This window comes from Drosophila simulans, chromosome 2L (genome assembly GCF_016746395.2).
Source record: "Drosophila simulans strain w501 chromosome 2L, Prin_Dsim_3.1, whole genome shotgun sequence".
In the NCBI taxonomy this organism is placed as follows: domain Eukaryota; kingdom Metazoa; phylum Arthropoda; class Insecta; order Diptera; family Drosophilidae; genus Drosophila; species Drosophila simulans.
In genome coordinates, this window is record NC_052520.2 from 23,106,321 (window position 1) to 23,127,300 (window position 20,980).

The following is a 20,980-nucleotide window of genomic DNA, read 5'->3' on the forward strand; positions in this document are numbered from 1 at the left end:
AGTCTTCTCTATCGAGAAAATCCGAGAGTCCCTCCGCTGTCGGGACTGATTTCCTCCGCGTCACACGCTCTAACACAAAGAAAATGGCATCCTCTGAGCAGCCAACGCCCGCAAACGCAGCGTTGCATAAATTCATCGCCGTCAGCGATCGCGTAAGCCTTTTCGAAGCGAAGATCAACACTCCTGATCAAGCCTCTCCGTCCCTACACACGTTACAAGTCCGTCTGCAACAGGTGCGAGCCTTATGGGACAAAGTGGAAAGAGAGTACGAAACATGCTCTGACCTAATGGCCCAAGAAGGATCCCTCGACACAGTGCCTATTCTCCAGGCCAAATATGACTCAGTATACGAGTCATGTGCAGCACAAATTGGCGAAACAATCGACAGAGCAACGCCTCAAGTCGCGCAAGCACCCTCTCAGCCGCTAATTGCGTCCGGCTGCCGCTTACCTCCATGCGACACGGAAGTCTTCGATGGCGACTACCTCCGATGGCCCACTTTCCGGGACCTATTCACGGCAATTTACGTAAACAACCCCAGGTTGACTCCGGTCGAGAAGCTATTCCACCTCCTTACCAAAAAAGTGGCGAAGCAAAAGCCATCGTGGCGAAATCTCCTCTCACGAATGATGGTTTTGCTTCGGCTTGGGAGGCGCTTCGAGATCGGTTCCAAAATAAGCGACTTTTAGTCAACAGCCAGCTCAAGCTTCTTTTTAACTTGAGCTCAATTTCGCAAGAATCTGGTCATGCTCTAAAAGAGCTACAATCCACGATTCAGGGGTGTTTAACAGCACTAGAGCATTCCCAGGTATCCACAGAAAACTGGGATTGTATGTTGGTTTTCCTTTGCGCGAGCAAACTGCCCAAGCAGACCCTGTCCTTATGGGAACAGTCGCTAACTGCCAAATCCGAGATCCCAGCTTGGGAAGAAATGAATGCCTTCCTGAGCGAAAGGTATCGGACATTGGAAGCCATCGAAGATATGAAACCGACTCAGGCAGTTCCAAAAAGGCTTCAATCCTTCGAGACAAAGGTCAGCACCAAACAGAAAGGGTGTGACTTATGTTCTAAGGAGAACCATCCGGTAAGATTGTGCCCGCGTTTTCTTCAAATGTCTGTTGACTCGCGCTCCGGGTATATCAAAAAGAAGCAGCTATGTCTGAATTGTTTTGCCAGAGGTCATCAGCTACGTGACTGCACAAGCACGCACAGCTGATTTACATGTAAGGGCAGGCACCATACGCTGCTGCATCGCAGCCCCCCAAATTCCGAAAATGCGAGTTCCTCAACCTCGCCCCCTACACAGCAACTTCCGAGACCCTCCAGCAGAAATGCATCGGCAAGCACCTCAACGGTGCAAACTTTTTTCGCGTCCGGCACTTCAGCCGTCCTACTGAGCACAGCGATGATTGACGTGTGCCATTTGGGGACGAGCTACCGAGCCCGAGCCTTAATCGACTCGGGATCCGAGGCGACGTTCATTTCAGAACGCCTGTTCAACCTCATCAAGTTGCCATTCCGCAACACCCAGACCCAAGTCTCCGGGTTAAATCATTCAGTCTCCGCGAAATCCTCGAAGCTGTGTCACTTCGGGATTCGCTCTCCTACTAAGCCAGGTCTACAGTTAGACACTGAAGCGTACGTCCTTCCGGAGCTCTCAGGCAAACTGCCCTCCTATCCGATCCCTCGGAATTCTTTGAAGGACCTGCCCGCACTCCGCTGGGCAGATCCTACCTTTTTTGAGAGCTCTCAAATTGATGTATTGATCGGGGCTGACATTCTACCATCCATAATGATGGATGGCACCCGACAAAATATTTGCGGCTCGCTCCTGGGCCAAGAAACTATTTTCGGGTGGGTGCTAACGGGGCCGATTTCCAAGGGCAAGCCGAAACGGGTCGCATCCTTCACGACCCAGGTGCACCAAATAGGCGACCCTGATTCGCTCGATACGCTTCTCAGTAAGTTCTGGGAGGTGGAGGATCCACCAGTAAAGATGGTAAAAGAGTCGGACTCCTATTGTGAAAGGAACTTCCTCCAAACAACAACAAAAGACGCAAGCGGGAGGTACGTGGTGACGCTCCCGTTCCGGGACCCTGAGAATACCGGATCCGATTTAGGATATTCAAGGTCCATTGCGTTATCTCAGTTTCTTAGAAACGAAAATCGTTTAAAAAGAGACTTTCCCTTAAAAGAGCAATATGACAGCGTGATCCAGGAGTACCTGGATCTGGCTCATATGAAAGAAGTTCCGCCGACTCACAATTCTCCCTCGTATCATCTTCCTCATCACGCGGTAGTTAAGCCCGAAAGCACCACTACAAAGCTTCGCGTTGTATTCAACGCTTCAAGTCCGTCGGCAAATGGGACCAGCTTAAATGATATCCTTCATGCTGGTCCAGTCCTACAATCCGATCTAACGATCCAGGTCCTGAAATGGCGTTATTTTCAATACGTCTTCAGTGCAGACATTACGAAAATGTATCGTCAGATCTGGGTCGATCCAAAACATACCCCGTTTCAAAGAATTCTGTTCCGAAACAAGGAAGGAGATATCCTAGACTTTGAACTAAAAACAGTTACCTTCGGGGTCAACTGCGCCCCCTTCCTCGCCATTCGAGTCTTGCAACAGCTGGCAGAGGATATCCAAGTGCCATTTCCAAATGCCAGCCGCATCATCCAGCAGCACATGTACGTCGACGACGTTCTGGCAGGGGCGAATTCCGTAAACGAAGCCCAAAGTTCAATTCGAGAGTTGCAAGCAGCCCTAAGTGCCCCCGGGTTTCCGCTAAGAAAGTGGACCTCAAACAACAAAAGCGTCCTTAAAGACGTCCCGGCCGAACACCTCCTTCGTAGCGAGTTCCTCGACATCGATGCCGAAAGCACGGCCAAGACGCTCGGTATTTGGTGGAGGGCAAAGTCCGACGAATTCTATTTCGTTCCCCCCGACATAGTTGTGGAATCCTCCTATACAAAGCGAGAAGTTTTGTCCCAAATCGCTAGGTTGTTCGATCCTGCCGGGTGGCTCGCGCCGTTCATAATCCGTTCAAAAATGTTCATGCAGGAGATTTGGTTGCAAAACTTAGGGTGGGACGATAAGCTTCCCACTGAAATGAGTCAGCGGTGGCAATCGTTTTTAGACGAGTATTCCGACCTCAACCAGATCCGCGTTCCGAGATGGATCTGGTACCAGCCTGAGGTAATCATAGAGCACCATGGTTTCTGTGACGCGTCTCAGAGAGCCTATGGAGCGGCTATATACATCCGCGTCGAGATGGGGCAAAAGATCCTGACTCGCCTGCTTACAGCCAAAACGCGAGTGGCCCCGGTAAAAACCGTCTCCCTTCCTCGGCTAGAGCTCTGTGGTGCCGTGCTGTTAACCGAAATGGTGACAGCAATCCTTCCGCACATGCCCTCCGCCAGTTCAGATATCCGCTGCTGGACAGATTCCACAATCGTCTTAGCCTGGCTACGAAAGCCTGCGTACAACTGGACCACATTTGTGGCCAACAGAGTTGCCAAGATCACGCAGGCGACGCCAGTCGACTGTTGGGCACACGTTCGCTCAGAACAAAACTCCGCCGATCTAGCCAGTCGAGGCGTATCCCTACATGAATTGGCAGAAAACAATCTCTGGTGGCACGGACCAGAGTGGCTGCAAGGGCCAAAAGAGCTATGGCCAGCACAAAGCGACTCTCTTCCAGTGACAGAGCTAGAGCAGCGCGCGGTCAAAGTGCATTTTGTCAAGGCCCCGTCCATCGACTTTCTCGAACGTTTCTCCAAATTGGACAAGGCCCTGCGAGTTCTGGTCTATGTTCAACGCTTCCTTAAACGCTGCCGCAAAGGTTCGTTCTTGCCCAATTCACGCCCTACAAGTGAAGAGATCCGAGAGGCAGAACGAACTCTGACCTCCATTGCGCAGCGCAGAGCATATGGCCAAGAGCTTCAGCATCTGACCGAGAAAAGGCCTCTTCCAGTGTCAAGTCCTTTGGTGAATTTGTTCCCGTTCATTGACCAACACGGCCTTTTAAGGGCGTGCGGCCGTCTCACTGCCTCCAAAACCCTGCAATATGATGAACGTCATCCGATTATTCTCCCCTATGACTGTAGACTGTCGCGCCTCATCGTCCAATTTACTCACCAGATTACTCTTCATGGCGGCAGTCAATTGATCGTACGCCTGATCCGATCGAAGTATTGGATTCCTAAAATCAAGAATCTGGTGAAGGCTGCGGTCAATCCGTTTAAGATTTGCACGATTTACAAGAAGAGACTCCAAACACAGCTGATGGGCGATTTCCCGACAGATAGAGTCTCCTTCTCGAGGGCGTTCACCTACACGGGTATCGACTATGCCGGCCCTTTCGAAATAAAAAATTATACAGGGAGAGCGTGTTTCATAACGAAGGGATATGTCTGTGTGTTTGTGTGCTTTTCCACGAAGGCTATCCATTTGGAACCCACTGCCGATCTAACAACCGAGAAATTTCTAGCGGCCTTTGCTCGTTTCGTAGCGAGGCGCGGTTGTCCTCAGCGGGTCCATTCGGATAATGGTAAAACCTTTGTGGGGGCGGCAACTTTGATTTCCAGGGACTTTCTCCAAGCCATCAAAGAGTCCGTGACTGATGCATATAGCCATCAGGGACTCGTATGGCGGTTCATCCCACCAGGGGCTCCACATATGGGGGGTTTGTGGGAAGCAGGGGTGAAAAGCTTCAAAACCCTGTTCCTTAAATCGACGTCAGTCCGCAAATATACATTTGAGGAGCTGGCGACGCTTCTCGCTAATATTGAGGCTTGCCTCAACTCTAGACCCCTCTCCCCTATGTCCGAAGATCCCTCAGATTTGCTGGCCCTCACACCAGGCCATTTCCTTATTGGAGGGCCGTTGCTTTCCACGGCGGAACCCGAGATAAAGGGCGAAGCCAAGTCGATAATAAATCGATGGCAACACCTCAAGGCACAACATCAGCAGTTTAGTGCACGGTGGAAAGAGGAGTATCTCAAAGAACTCCATAAACGAAGCAAATGGCAATTTCCGACCTGGAACCTACAAGCCGACGATATGGTAGTTGTCAAGGAGGACAATCTACCACCGAACGAATGGCGGCTCGGCAGAATTGTTTCTGCCTTTCCAGGAGCCGACGATCGCATTCGAGTCGTTGAGATCCGTACGTCTCGCGGCACCATAAAACGCCCTGTCCACAAAGTTATTCTGCTACCGATGGAGGACAAAGAGTCCTCCGTTCCTAGGGATTAGGGCACTTCCCCCATTCCGGGGCCCATATAGTAGTCGGCTCACACTAAGCTTTTTCATTTCCTTATTGGCAGACTTAATCACTTCCTCCAATAATGGCTCCTCGTCCTCGTGCCACCCAGTCGTTGGAGAGCAGACGTACTCGAGGTATTAAATCCTACCGCTGCCGAGTCTGCTCTGGAATCCATCCTCTTCAAAAGTGCACGAGGTTCCACAAACTGAGCGCTGAAAAGAGCCTTCGGGCAGTTCTTATTAATAAGTACTGCTCGAACTGCCTCGCCCATCAGCACTCAGGAGGAGACTGTCGCAGCCAAGAGGGATGCAAGAAGTGTGGAGGAGACCACCACACCCTACTCCACATGCACGAGGTCCTCCCCGCTCCAAACCCGGCAGCGCTACCAGCTCCGACGCGCAGAGAGCGCCATCCCGCTGCACCTCGTCCGGTCCGGATTTCCCGCACTCCGCCACCAGCCCCAGTCGCCAACAATCGCCCGCGTCAGCAGCAGCAGAAGGCTGTCCCCATACTGCCTACAGCCATCGTCGTGCTGGACACGGGCTCGAAGACCTTCGAGACCGGGGCCATGATCGACCCATGCATGCCGGTGAGCAGCATCGACCGGTCGTTAGCGGCTGCGTTCCGGCTGCCCATCACTCGGCTGGGAGGCAACGAGGTCTGCTCGGTGACACTCCGGTCCCGAACAAGCACCTTCCGACTCAACGTCGTCCTGAAGATCGAACCCAGCCTAAGGATCCGGACACCCATCCGAGCTCTGAGCGACGCCGCCAGGGCCAAGTTTGACGGTGTTCGTCTCGCGGACGAGCGCTTCCACCGGCCGGCCTCCATCTCCCTCGTGTTGGGATCAGATGTATATGCCAATTTGATCCAACCGGGGTTCCTAAAAATTGAGGATGGGTTGCCCGTCGCGCAGAACACGGTGTTCGGATGGACCGTTTCTGGAACGTGCACGAAATGAAGAGGCCGATCCTGCTGTCTAGCCGGCCAGGGATACCTTTGCCTACGCAAGGGGGGGGGGGGGGGGGGGGGGGGGGGGGGAGAATGTTCACGCCGGAAGGGCGTAAACAGTTGAGCGGCAGTGTAAGCGGCCAATGCTTGCACTCAAAGCTCCTCCACGGCTCGCAAGCACCGCTGCTCGCGCTCTCCTTCTCTCCTCTCGCTCTCCTCCCTTTCCGCAAGGTATTCACCTCTCCGCGGTCCCGCGGTATTTCCACTGTTAGTGTTAAGGTAGTCTTAATTTACAAGTGCGTGAATAAAGAACGAAAAGTTGAAGTCAACCCCGCGCGTTTTTAATTTCTGGAGGAATCCGCAGCAGCCGCAGCAACAACAACAACAAACATTTCCGCCCACTCCACTTCAGAACCATTAAGACGTTTGCTAAGAAAGGATTGCAGATTTAATTGGGGTAAAAATGAGGAAAAAGCATACGAGGACCTAAAATCTCATTTGGCCAAGATACCAAACTTGTCCTATTTTGACCCCGATAACACTACACAACTGATAGCCGACGCCAGCCCTGTCGCGCTCGGAGCTGTACTATTACAGTTCACTAGAGACAAGGAACTAAAAATAATTTCGTTTGCTAGTCGGAGTCTATCGGATGTTGAAAAGCGATATTCACAGACGGAAAAAGAAAGTCTGGCCTTAGTCTGGGCTGTTGAGAAGTTTTATTTTTACCTGGCTGGATTAGAATTCGAGCTGGTGACGGATCACAAACCACTGAAGGCAATATTCAAACCAACTTCGAAGCCTCCAGCGCGAATTGAAAGGTGGCTCTTGACCTCTTAAGGTCAAAGGTATGGAGACGCAGAGAATTTTGTAAAAGCATGTTGAATAGTTGTGATGCCTCACTGCTTTGACATCATTGTAATGGGGTTCGCAAATAAGAATCATATATACACTATTTTTTTTTTTTTTTTTTTTTTTTTTATTATTTATTGAATCTTCCCTTTGTGTTAAGAGACTAACAATAAGTGTTCAAATCTTAATCTAACTTAATTAACTTTCACTTAGTGATAGTTTTTTTTTTTTTTTTTTTTTTCATTAATGCCCTAATAAGTTTATTGCTGGGCTGGGAGGTCGTTGCGGTGCAGCCGGCTTTGACTGCATACTCGGATTAGTTTTCTTGCGAGGGGATTTGTATGGGTGGTCAGCTTTTCGTTATACTTCGTTTTTTTCTCAGCTATTACTTCGATTACTAATTTGATTTTTAGGTCTCTGTGTATGTTTTCGTTTCGAAGGTACCACGGCGCTCCAGTGATAATTCTCAGAATTCTTGACTGTGCTCGCTGAATAATGTCTATGTTACTTCTGGATGCGTTGCCCCACAGCTCGGAGCCATAAGTCCAGATAGGTTTTAAGACGGAGTTGTATAGAAGAGCTTTGAACTCCAGACTAAGTGGAGAGCGAGCATTTATGAGCCAGTGGAGGTTCCTTGCTTTAAGTTTAAGATGTTTCGATTTGGCTTCTATATGTTTGCGCCAAGTGAGCCGCCTGTCCAGATGAACTCCCAGATATGTTACCTCGTCGGCTTGTGGAATGCATATGTTATTCAAGACCAGTGGTGGGCATGTTTGTTTGTTTAAGGTAAAGGTAACCTGCTTGCATTTTTGAACATTTATTGAAATTCTCCAGTCGGCAAGCCATCGTTCTACAGATGTTAAGTGTCGGGATAGGAGTGCCGTGGCTTTTATTGGGCATTTCGAGCGACTGAGTATCGCGGTATCATCAGCGAACGTGGAGGTTGTTAGATTGTAGTCTATGGGGAAATCCGCCGTATACAGGGTGTATAAGATTGGACCCAGTACACTGCCTTGCGGCACTCCAGCTTCGATTGCGCAATCGCGTGAAGTGCTTGTATCGCATCTTATTGCAAACACTCTGTTATATAGGTATGACTTCAGTAGCTTATGTGTGTTTTGGGGCAACAGCTTGATTATTTTAAACAAAAGTCCATCGAGCCACACTCTGTCAAATGCCTGCGCGACGTCTAGAAAAATGGCTGTGCAGTATTCTCGATGTTCAAAAGCAGTACGAATTTCTGACGTGATTCGGTTGACCTGTTCGATGGTTCCATGTTTTTCTCTAAAGCCAAATTGATGTGTTGGAAGTGTGTTGTTTATTCTAAGATGAGGGCTAATCCGAAGGAGTAGCATTTTTTCAAACAGCTTTGAAAGACATGTTAGTAAGCTTATCGGTCTATATGATGATGGCTGCGTTTTATCTTTTCCTGGCTTTGGAATCATTACTATGGTCGACTTTTTCCATTTTTGAGGGAAGTATCCAAGCTTGGCGATTGCGTTGAACAACAGGCAGATGTGAAGAATAGCACACTTTGGGAGTTCAATGAGCATTCTTGGAGTTATTAGGTCGTAGCCAGGCGATTTTCTTGGGTTCAGTTGCTCTTTGATAACCTTTGCTAGTTCACATGGTCGGAATTCAAAGGGTTCTTGAGGATCTAGATTGGCTGCTATTAATGGAGGGAGAATAAATGTGTTGGTAGAGGGATTTGGTCGGAATACATTTTGTAAATGGTCAGCGAAAGCACTGGCTCTTTCTTCATCACTTCGAAACCAGGTGCCAGAGGGACTTCGGAGTGGCATAATTGGCGCTATTGGAGTCTTTAGGTTTCTGTGAGCTCTCCAAAGAGGGTACTTAGTGCTGGTGGGAGAGAGTTGCTCGATATATGAACGTTGGCTGTTTTTTTCCTCTTGTTTGAGAGCATTGGTAAGCCTGCGTGTGGCTATCTTAAGCATGTGCTTAGTAATTGGTGATCTATTAGACTGCCAATCCCTTCGTAGGCGTCGTTTATCTAATACCAGCCGCTCGATTTCGCGATTAGTTTTGATGTAGTTTGGTTTTGCATACGTCACTGGCGGGGTTGAAGCCTTTGCAGCCGAAACTAAAATGTTTTCAAGAGTTTCCGTTGACTTGTCTATATCCTCCTTTGTAGATAATGCCGTCGTTAGTTCTATGTGTGAACAGACATACTTTTGATACCTTGGCCAGTTTGTTCTAAAATTTGTGAGTCTATACGGTGGGTCGACGATGTGGGGGCGAGTTAGCATATTTAGAAAAACAGGTGAGTGATCTGATGATAAATCTGCTAGTGCTTCGGCGGTGACCATGTTGCGGGGGACATGTTTAGTAATTGCAAAATCGATCAGGTCTGGGATTTTTCTTGGGTCTGCTGGCCAGTATGTAGGCTTACCCGGGGATACATAGTCTAGCTTGTTTTCTGGCTTCGTAAGCGCATTGTACAATTGCTTACCCTTTGGCGACACAAGTCGAGATCCCCAATGGGTGTGCTTGGCGTTATAGTCACCCGCTGCGATGAACCTGTCACCTAGTGTGTTAAAGAATTCCATGAATTGATCCTCAGAGATTGGAAAGCGCGGTGGGCAGTAGACTGCGGCTAGAGTCGTTGAACCATTGTTGAGTTGTAAGGCTATGGACGTAGATTGTAAGTAGTTTTTGTCAAAATTGTTTAAGTGGTGGTGTTTTATGCGATTTCTGATGAGTATTCCAGTGCCTCCATGAGCTTTACCATCTGGATGATTTGTACCATAGAACAAGTATCCTGGTATATGAAAATTGTTTTTATTTGTGAGGTGCGTTTCTGATAGTAGCATTACGTCGATGTTTTTTTCGTAAATGAACTGTGTGAGCTCTTGTGTATGCCGTGAAACGCCATTTGCGTTCCACAGAGATATCCGTAGGGAAGCCATTATGGGGATTTTGAAGATACAAGAAGTTGAATCAGGATATTTTGGTTTTTCATGAGCTCTTGCAAAGTATTTTGCATGAACGTCATGAAGTCTTTCATGCTTTGCTGTAGGGATAGCATCATAGCTTCGATGCCACTTTGTTGTGTTTGTTGGATGTTTGTCGGTGTGTGTTCGGAATGAGCAGTTCTTGTCGGTGGGGCGGGCACTTCTAGTCCGGATTTTAGGGCGCTAGCGAAAGAAATTGTTGGAGTAGTGCTTGGGACAGTTAGGGGTGGTTGAAAAATCGGTTGCGGAGAGTAGAAATTGACTTTGTTGTATGTATGTGCTGTGGCAATACGTTTGTTTAGGCGGCTCTTCAATTCTTTGTACACCACACAGCCTCTGTAGTTTGCAGTATGTTTTTCCCCGCAGTTACTGCATTTCTTCACAGACTTATCGTCCTTGTTTTTGGGGCAGTTTGCGGTAGTATGAGGTTCGCTACAGACAACACATACGGACTTAAGGGTGCAGTATGCCTTGGTGTGGCCGTATTCTTGGCAATTAGTACATTGAACTGGATTGATACGTTTGTGCGGCTCCTCCACGGTGATCCTCCGATGTAGCAAGTACTGTAAATTGTATATTGGGTGCACTTCGTTTTTCTTTAGTGCCTGGAGCTCTGGTTCGAGTTCTATTTTGAATAGTGGCTGCGGAACTTTGTCTTTGTTTAAAATATTAATAGCTGTCTTTGCAGAAAAGTTTTTGGCCTTCAGAGCCTCAATTATCTCAGCTGGTGTCACTGTTGCTTCAATGCCCTTAAGTACTACCTGTAGCCCTTTGCAACTTTTTAATTGGTATGTGTAGTAGTTTTTACCAGCATCATTTAGGTATTTAGTCACTATACGGTGGTCTGCTTCTGTTTGGATCTGTAGTTTTATTTCATGAATATTTCCTTTTTTAAGTGGGATAATGTGGAACTTGCTGTCACCAATCAAAGCAACGAGTTTATTTACAAGTGCATTTGTACTTTGTTCTCGTATGAAAATTGGTGGAGGCCTGGTCTTTTTTGGCTCCCCTACCGTTTTTTCGTTGGGTTGTTCGGTCGCAGAATCAGCCAAGATAGCATATCGGTTTGAATTATTTACTGCAGAGTTTTCATTGCCGTTGTTGGTTCGATTGATTTTGGGTTGATTACCTGCCTTATTGTTTTGAGGGCTGAGCTTTCTCTTGATTTGGATGTAGCGATCCATGCCAGTCTGCACAGTCGAAATCGACTTCTGCTTTTGTTTTGATTCTTCTTTACGTGCATTATTGTTGTTGCAAACGGTCAGTGCTGCTGAATTATTTACAGCTGGCACAGCGATAATTAGTTGGGCCGCTGACGAAGTTGATGTTGTGGCAGTTGCCAGTGAGGTCACTGCACTCGTTATTGCAGTGTTACAGTTACCCGGGACGGTCGTTTGGCGCTGCGAGAGGAGCGGGGTAGGAGAGGCGGTCTCTTCGCTCCACGACTTGTGAGCCGAAGCAGGCAGAGAGGGAGAGCAAGAACGCGGTCTGTCGTTCGCTGAGGGCAAAAGTTTCGAGTTAGTTGAAGGTGAGGGTGCTCGATCACCGATTTGCGGTGAGACGAAAGAAAAGTATGCATTGTTGCGTTGTAACAATATATACACTATTTAACTTCATTTATTTCTTCATATACAAAAAATCACGTCTGATCGCTATGACCGCAAAATTACAAGAGAAGGAAAGAAAGAATACAGTTCAGTTCAATTAGCATCGATACATAAAATGTTAATCCGCTGTTATGACAGCTGAAGCACCGGGTGACTCCGCTCATAATCCGTACATGCCGCCCGCCAATGCGTCGTCCAGCATGAAGGCTCCTTGTTATTCGTGATCCGTGTGTTGATCATAATTATGTTGAAATCGGAAGTGGACAAAGCTTTGTGATTGACCTCTTTTGAATGCCAGATTTCGTCTTTAATGTAACCACTCTGACTAGCGAGTCCGATCCAGGGTGCAGTTCGACGACTCGGCCTATAGTCCATTTAGCTGGTGGTAGATTATCATCCTTTATAATGACTAAGTCGTTGATGCTAAGATTATCTTTGATTTGGCACCACTTTGGCCGAGTTTGCAAGTGTGATAACCAATCACGAGACCATTGGGACCAGAATTGTCGCGTCATGTGTTGTTGTGCGAGAAATAGTTCACGCAAAGGCTTATTATTCGGCCGACCTTGTGGCGGTGCCAGTAGTGCGTCACCAATTAAGAAATGTGCTGGAGTTAGTACTTCTAAATCGTCAGGGTCGGCGGTTAGCGGGCAAAGTGGACGTGAGTTCAAACATGCTTCAATCCTGATCAAAACTGTAGTAAGCTCCTCATACGTCTGCTTGTGGCTGCCGACGATCCGTTTAAGATGATGCTTCATTGCTTTCACGTTTGCCTCCCAGATGCCAAATTGGGAGAATATGGAGGTGTGAAATGCCACCTTGTCCCATGTTGACATGTCGATTCGTTTAGGGCTGCCTTGCAAGTGATGGGCTGGTTAAGCGATGTACTCGCGCCAACAAAATTTGTGCCGTTATCACTATACATATGTTGAACTTGTCCTCGACGTCCGGTGAATCGCGTAAATGCTTGCAGGAAGTGCTCTGTTGAAAGTCCAGTGACGGCTTCCAAGTGGACAGCCTTGGTTGCTAAGCATATAAAAATGGCTACATAGCCTTTGTAGGTAGTAGATCCTCGTACACGCGCGGCTTGAAGTTCAATCGCACCGGTGTAGTCAACTCCTGTTGTAATGAACGGACGAGTTGGGGGGTTGACTCGATGTAATGGCAAGTCACCCATCAATTGCTTCGCTACGACTGGAGCTACCTTAAAACATGTGACGCATTTCCGGATGATTCGCCTGACTGCTTGTCTGCCTCTGGGAATCCAGAATTTGTATCGTATGTGAGCCAGTGTTAATTGAGCGCCGCCATGTAGAGTGAGCTGATGAGAGTGTTGAATTACCAAATCTGTAAATAGGTGACAATGAGGTAATATAATTGGATGTTTTCGAGAAAAAGAGAGATTTGAATGCTTGAGACGACCACGAATCCTCAAGATATTGTTGTCAAGAAACGGTGTAAGATTTGAAAGTGTGCTACGGGGTGGTAACGGCTTGTTCCTTTTAAGCGCTTGGATGTCGGCGTGAAATGTATCGGATTGTGCAAGGCGAGCTATGCAGCACAGGGCCTCATCCAGTTCGTCAGGAGAGAGTGATCCGTGACTTCGTTGTGCTCGAGCATGAGCATTGTGGCAGAATCGTAACATGTATGCCGTGACACGTAGCAGTTTTGTATACGACGAGAATCGGTCAATAATAGAATCCTTTGTGTCTGACAAGGTAGTGAAGGCTCTAATTTTTATGGATTTGGCCTCCAGATCCCGTTCTTCTGGATTGAGCAATTGTGATTGCGTGTTTGGCCAAATATTGTGTGGTTTGCATAGCCAGGATGGGCCATGCCACCAAATATCAGGTATTTGGCTCGGTGGTAAGCCTCTGGTTGCGCAATCTGCTGGGTTTTCCGATGTGTCTATGTGGTGCCACTGAGCCGCTGAGGTGTGGTCGAGAATGTAAGACACTCGGTTGGCTACAAACGTTTTCCACCTAGTAATGTCTCCTTTAATCCAGTGCAGAACAATGGTAGCATCGGTCCAGTAAAAGGTAGATATGTGTGCATTGGTCCATCGGTTATTCTCCAGCACCCATTTGGTGAGTTTGGTAGCTAATACTGCACCGCATAGCTCAGTGCGCGGTATTGTTAACGGCTTGGTTGGCGAAATTTTTGATTTTGCGACGATGAGCGTTGTATAGAAAGTCCCATCAGACTGTTGGGTGCGTGCATACACTGCTGCTGCGTAAGCACTGGAGGATCCATCGCAAAAGGTGTGCAGTTGTATCTCACTACTAAATAGTGGCGTAAATTTGACGCTGCGTGGTATTTTGATCGTGTTAACCTTCATTAGTTGCTGTCGAAATTGTTGCCATTTGACGGCAATGGTGTTGGGAACTGGCTCATCCCAATCCAGTGATGTACTCGATCCGTCCTCGCGATATTGCTTCGCTAGTGTGATTTCTTTCAATATAATCTTTGCTGAAATTACAACTGGAGCGATTAATCCAAGAGGATCAAATAAACGTGCTATGGTCGATAGGATTTCTCGTTTTGTTATACCGGCTGGAGTATTTGCTAGTAATTTATAAGTGAAGCAATCTTGCTTGGGCAACCAGTACATACCCAGTGTTTTGATGGTGTCCGCATTGTCCCAACTGAGGGATGTCTGCTTGCATCGATGCTCGAGAGGTATCGTTGCCATCAGATCCTGGTCATTACTAGCCCATTTTCGTAGCTCCATGCCAGAGGATTTTAAAGCTAGCATAGTTTGCAAACTTTTCCGTATTGCTGCCTCTTGTGAATGATCGCCTGAGAGAATGTCGTCGACATATATCTCATTTTTGAGAACGTTGGATGCCATAGGATATTTTGTCTGTGTGTCTTCAGCGATTTGATGGATGACTCTTATAGCTGTATAAGGTGCAGACGCTGTTCCAAACGTGACGGTAGTTAAGCAATGCTGTTTGATGACTCCATCCGCCGCCCGCCATAAAATCCTCTGGTACTGCGTGTCATCAGGGTGGACATTGATACAGCGATACATTCGTTGTATATCGGCAGTGAAAACAAACTGATATTGTCTCCAATTTAAGAGAACGGCTGGCAGATCATTTTGCAGCGTGGGACCTACACATAGTACATCGTTTAACGATCTGCCATTTGAGGTCCGGGCCGATGCGTCAAAAACGATACGTTGTTTTGTGGTGAGGCTTTCTTCTTTGAAAACTGCATGATGTGGTAGCACGCATGATGCAACATGCTGACCGTAGGAATCCGTGGTTATGGTTGAGTTTTCGCTCGTCTCTGCCAACGTGATTTGACCTAGTTGAAAATATTCTTCAATTCCTTTGCAGTATCTGATCCATTTGTCTGGGTCCCTTTGAAGGCGCCTTTCGAGTTGAAGATATCTGTTCAGGGCGATCTGATGAGATTTTCCGAGCGTCATACTGGGGTCAAAGTTCCTCTTGAATGGCAAACGGACTTGATAACTGCCGTCTGGTTGACGTTGATGGGTCTGCTTAAAGAAAGACTCGCACCATTGATCTTCTTTGGAGAGCTTTGGGCGTTCTGGAACTGATTCTACCTCGCAAAATACCTTAAGCAGCTCTTCGGAGTTTATTATGGCATGATTACATCGAATGTGGCGTGTAATATGCGTGTTGCCAACATTGCCTAACAGAACCCATCCGAGTTGAGTATTCTGCGCTATGGGTTCGTTTGGCAAGCCAATCTTAGTTCCAGGTAACAAGAGTTGTGCCATAAGGTCGGCTCCAAAAATGATATCGATTCGCTTGGATCTATAATAATAGGGGTCTGCGAGCATGAGACCATGGATATGACTCCAGTTTCCTGCTGGAAAACTTTGACTTGGCATGTGTGATGTCAACGTGTTCAAAACATAAGCATCGTCGACCTTTAACGAGAAATTTGGGTTAGTTGCTGTTTGCACCGAACAACTTACGATGAATTTGCAGCGTCGTCCTGAATCTTGACCGACTCCGGTGATTGAAGTGCGAGTGGTGCTTCGGGAGAGCTGGAGAGACTGTACAGCATGCTCCGAAATGATAGTTGCTTCCGATCCTTGGTCAAGAAGCGCGTTTACCGTGGCCTGGCATCCTGTCTGTGTGTTACTGAGTACAACCCGAGCTGTTGCTAGTAGTACCTTTCGATGAGTCATAGATGAAGTTGTAGTTGACATGCACTGTAGAGTCGGCTTGGCATCTGAACTGGCTGTCGAACTTTGGCATGATGTCGAGGAGGGTATCAGCGTTGGCTGTGTTACTGGAAAATGTAACATCGTGTGATGACGTTGACCACAATGAAGACAATTCTTATTGCTGGGGCAGCTTGCTTGTGTGTGCGATTTTCCCAGGCAATTTAGACACAATTTTGCCTTGCTGCCCACTTCCTTCCGTTGGTAGCAATCCATTGAAAGAAATTGCGGACATCTTCGAAGTATGTGTAAGTTGCCACAATGATAGCAAGCGGACGCGGAAGCACCCGACCTGGTGTGGGCGCTGTGCACACGCACGCGTTTAGTACCGTCTGAAGTTTCATTTGACTGTTTCATGCCGCTGCACGCGTTACGGCTTTCAATGGCGTCTAACGTAACAAGTCGATCATTGAGGAACTGTTGCAGATCTTTGTATGAAGGAACGTCAATCTTGCTGCCCAGATGATGCTCCCAAGCTGTGTGAGTGTCTTTGGGTAGTTTGGTTGTTAGATAATGAGTCAGCCAAAAATCTCCTCCCTGTAGTGGCGCCTTGACGGTATTGCAAGCGGCAATGCAGACGTTGACTGTACTAACCATAGACCGTATGTCAGCAGATTTTTCTTTCGAAAGATTCGGTAAGTTGTAGAGCATGTTCATGTGGCTGGCGAACACAATTCGTGGGTTGTTATATCGTTGTAGAAGTGTGGTCCAAGCGACTTCATAGTTTGCTTTAGTTAGAGCGATTTGGCGAATGTCGTTGTCTAGGCCTACTGGTAATGCTTCCTTTAAAAAATGGAACCTTTGAATCTTATCCAGACGCTCATTATTGTGAATTAAGCGTAAAAATGCATCATGAAAACTTGGCCAGTCCGCGCAGTTGCCAGAGAATTTCGGAACTGGTAATTTTGGCAGTGGTATCCGTACTTCCTCTACATGTGTTGTTATTGTAGAGTTAGTTGATTCGTTGTGCGTCACTGTACCTGGATAAATTCGTTTCTTTTCTTCGGCCACGAAACAGTAAACTTCCATGCCTAGGTCTTCGAATTGGCTGATTGTATTTTGTAGCTTATACACACTTTCTTCGTAGTCTGCCATGCATATAAGTGTGTGATGCGTCTGATGAAATTCTTTGTTAAACTCGTCGATTTGATTCAAACGTTTTTCGAAATATATTTCCGTTTTCCGCGCACTCGAGTCTTTTTTCACATTACTGAACAAGCGCTTCAAAGACTCAATGCGGTCAGTTTGAACTCGCACCAGTTGGTCAAATTTCGACATTGTTTATACTGACTTTGCTCCACTGTATGTAATATGCACAAATGCTCGTATGTTATCGGTGTTCTTCTTTGACGTCTTGTTTTTGAGTTGGCAGAGATTCCGGCAAATCTAACGGAATCGAAGGGCAACGGGACTTAGCTCTGTCGTGATGAGAGCGAGCGCGAATGTTTGCGTATACTGCTCTGTCGTGATGAGAGCGAGCGCGATAGAAAACGTAGGCACGGTGATTTATCTGGATGAAGCCGACCACGAAGATAAAATTGCCAAACAGCTTTTAGCAATTATTAATTATGATTCTTATGAGCAAGGTTCCCCTCATGGGCCACCAATGAATAGTTGTGATGCCTCACTGCTTTGACATCATTGTAATGGGGTTCGCAAATAAGAATCATATATACACTATTTAACTTCATTTATTTCTTCATATACAAAAAATCACGTCTGATCGCTATGACCGCAAAATTACAAGAGAAGGAAAGAAAGAATACAGTTCAGTTCAATTAGCATCGATACATAAAATGTTAATCCGCTGTTATGACAGCTGAAGCACCGGGTGACTCCGCTCATAATCCGTACACATGTAGAGACTGTTTAGTAGTCTCTCAACCTTTAGGCCCAGCACCGATGCAGAGAACATCATTTCCAACAAGCGCTTGGATGTCGATAGCCAGTGATCTTTTGGGTCCATTGCCGAATGGAAATGCGCTTCCCCAATGCCGCAACCAACAACAAATTACACAAATACTCCGTTAACCATTGTAGGGAAGCCTACTCTCTTAAGCCTAGCTGCAGTAACTACCAGCAGTTGCCTCTCTTAAAACTGCAATCGCATCGACAACAACAACAACCGCAACAGTCTCTTCAACTCAAACGATTCAGTCAACGGCCTCACCGGCTTTTGCATTGCAAACAAAACAACTAACAGCTACAATTACCGATTTATGTGAATCAAAGAGCAATATAAGTGACCGCCCGAATTCGGTCATGCAGACTGGTATGGATCGCTACGTTTTTGTAATTCGTAAACAGAGTCCGCAACGCACAACAGGTAATAGAGCCAAAATAAATTGTGGTAGCGAAACAAAAACTACTACTACCAACAATAAAAACATGTTTGCACTGCTAGCAGAAAACGCAATCGAGGAAGCTAATAAAACGACAGATAGTGTATCTCAAAAACCAAAACCTCCACCAATATAAATCCGAGATATTACTACGAACGCACTGGCTAATAAAATAGTTAAGGTTATAGGAAATAATAATTTTCAAGTTATACCTCAAAGAAGAGAAAAAATTCAAGAAACTAAGCTTCAGGTTAAAACTGAAAAGCAGTTTCATGCGGTTTCGAAGTTTTTAAACGAAAACGGCACAAAATATTACACGTACCAACTCAAAAGCAGTAAAGTGGCACTAAACGGCAATGAGCCTGATGTCACACTCAATGAAGTTGCGAATGCACTTCACAAAAAGGACTTCAACGTTAAATCAGTTATTAATTAAGATAAGAAGGCCTAACCGTTCTATAAGGTCGAGCTAGACCCAACTAGCCAAACACTAAAGAGAAATGAAGTGCACCCAATTTACAATCTCCAATTCTTATTACACCGTAAAATTACTGTAGAAGAACCAGTAAGAACCGTAATGTTCTAGTACAATGCTCCAACTGCCAAGAATATGGCCACACCAAGACATATTGTACCCTTCCTTCCGTTTGCGTCGCCTGGGATCTGTACGAATCTGGCACTTGCCCGGCTAATAAACTTGATTGCAATTGTTGTGAAAACCACACACACCGGGGATGCCCTGTCTACGAAGATCTTAAAAGTCGCATGAACAAACGAATTCTTCGGCTCTAATTAGTACTAATAATTATAGTACTAATAATACTAATAATAATTAGTACTACTAATAATAATTAGTACTAATACTAATAGTACTAATAGTAATACTACCCAAAAATGTATTGTATTCTCCCAATCGTTTCCTGACATTTGCTTCTCCAACGCCAGAATGTCATCCCTTCCTCCAGTAAGCCCCATACCGGGTGTTTCATTTGCTAGTGCCCTAAAATCGTCAACGGAAGGTCCTGCGTCCACAACAGAGTTCTCAGAAGCGCCGCAACCTTGAGCCGTGCCAGACGACCTGCAACAACCCATTAGTGCCATCGAAGAAATGATGTTATCATTCCCAGCAACGATGACGGAATTTATGTCGTTCATAAGAACAACAACGCAGGATCTTACACGTGCCTTAGTACAAGTACTTGCATCTTAACATTCAAAATAAAAAAATTTCCTCCCTTCGTATATGTTTACGGAATGCGAATGGCGTCTCCCGCAACAAACAAGATCTCGCTAGGCTCTTGAAAGATAAATTAGTTAATATTATGTTGCTCTCAGAGGTCCATCTAACCAGCAAGTAAAATTTTCAAATAAATGGCTACGTGTTCTAAGCCACTAATCAACCCGATTAAAAAGCACATGGAGGAACCGGAATCTTGATCAGTAGTCGCATTAAACATAACTTCCTTGATCATTTTGAGAAAAACTACCAACAAGCTACATCTGTGGTGGTCCATTCTAGTGGCGGTAATATAACTCTGGCCGCCGTCTACTTTGCGCCTTGCTTCTCAATTACTGAGAATCAATTTATGGAATTCTTTTGCACCCTTGGGGATCAATTTTTTGCTGCTGGCGACAACGCCAAACATACACACTTGGGATCCCGTTTAGTAAATTCCAAAGGCAAACGGCTATATACTGCAATTATCAGTCCGATAAATTAGTTGAACTGTCTATCACCCGGGAAAACCACATACTGGCCTATAGACCCCCAGATCTGATTGATTTTGCGATCGTAAAAATTCCTTTAGTGCTTTTTAACGCTGTAACATTTGAAAATCTCTTATCTGACCACTCACCCGTACTCTTCAACATTTTTCCGTATCCAGAAATTAAAGAAAGGCCGCGTCGTCTTAAAACATCAGCCACAATTGGATAAAGTATAAAAAATATGTCAGCACACACTTAGAACTCAATCCTATGCTAGACACAAATTCAGATATTGAAAGTTCTGTAAAACCATTTGAGTTGATAATTACAAAAGCTGCTAGTGCTGCAACACCTTAAATGACTTCTAAGCAACACTAGAGAACTTAGTGCTAGAAAAACAACGTCTCCGACGAGAGTGGCAAACCCACAGATCACCAGCCACAAAGTAACGGCTGAATCCGGCAGACGGCCCTAACGAAAGCTCTTAAGAATGAGAAGGATAAAGAACATCACCGGTATATTGATCACCGACAAACACAATTCAGTCATTGTGGAAGGCAATCTTTGCCTAAGTATGCCTATGGAAGCAGGGATGCCTATTCGGGATAACAATGGGAAATGGGTCCGTAGTGATGCAGAAAAGCCAAATGTATTTGCTGCTCATCTACAAAAGGTGTCTCAGCCGAACCCACAAACAAATGGCTTTACGCTCCCGCACGTTTTTGATGGACAGCCTACTGATCCACTGAATTTTCCTACGAACGAAATTGAAAAAGTTATCAAAGAACAACTGAATCCAAGGAAAGGACCTGGCCATGACTTAATATCTCCAAATATGATTATGGAGCTACCAAACTGTGCTGTACGATATCACAACATCTGAAAACTCGTAACACAGTTCCATCACATCAAATTAGATTGCGTCAAAATCAAGGAATAATTGACCAAGTGAACAGAATAACAACAGAGCTCAGAATTTCTTTTGAGCACAAGGAATATTGCACAACCGTATTCCTCGACGTTGCTCAAGCATTCGACCAAGTGTGGCATAGTGGAAGCAGACTAAGGATCAACA

The 20,980-nt window shown here is 46.1% G+C and overlaps 1 protein-coding gene across 2 annotated transcripts; it reads right to left on the bottom strand.

Annotated features, from left to right (window-relative positions):
* Positions 1 to 11,293: 11,293 nt before the first annotated feature.
* On the bottom strand, positions 11,294 to 16,604 carry LOC120284434. Of its 2 annotated transcripts, none has more exons than XM_039292280.2 (2): positions 14,266 to 16,604; positions 11,294 to 12,999 (listed from the first exon to the last, which is right to left on the bottom strand). In XM_039292280.2, exons 1-2 carry the CDS (start codon positions 16,511 to 16,513, stop codon positions 12,416 to 12,418), a joined length of 2,832 nt encoding a protein of 943 aa, XP_039148214.1. In that variant the 5' UTR covers positions 16,514 to 16,604; the 3' UTR covers positions 11,294 to 12,415. The 2 variants fall into 2 exon arrangements, with proteins under 2 accessions (XP_039148214.1, XP_044778553.1); XM_044922618.1 differs by having other exon boundaries at positions 11,294 to 14,121.
* Positions 16,605 to 20,980: the final 4,376 nt, after the last annotated feature.

Excerpts from the sequence above, each read along its gene's own strand:
- LOC120284434 (XM_044922618.1), bottom strand. The coding sequence starts at position 16,513 with ATGAACATGCTCTACAACTTACCGAATCTTTCGAAAGAAAAATCTGCT. Across the intron at positions 14,122-14,265 it reads GGACACCATCAAAACACTGG|CAAAGATTATATTGAAAGAA; the intron begins GTATGTACTGGT and ends TTGTAATTTCAG.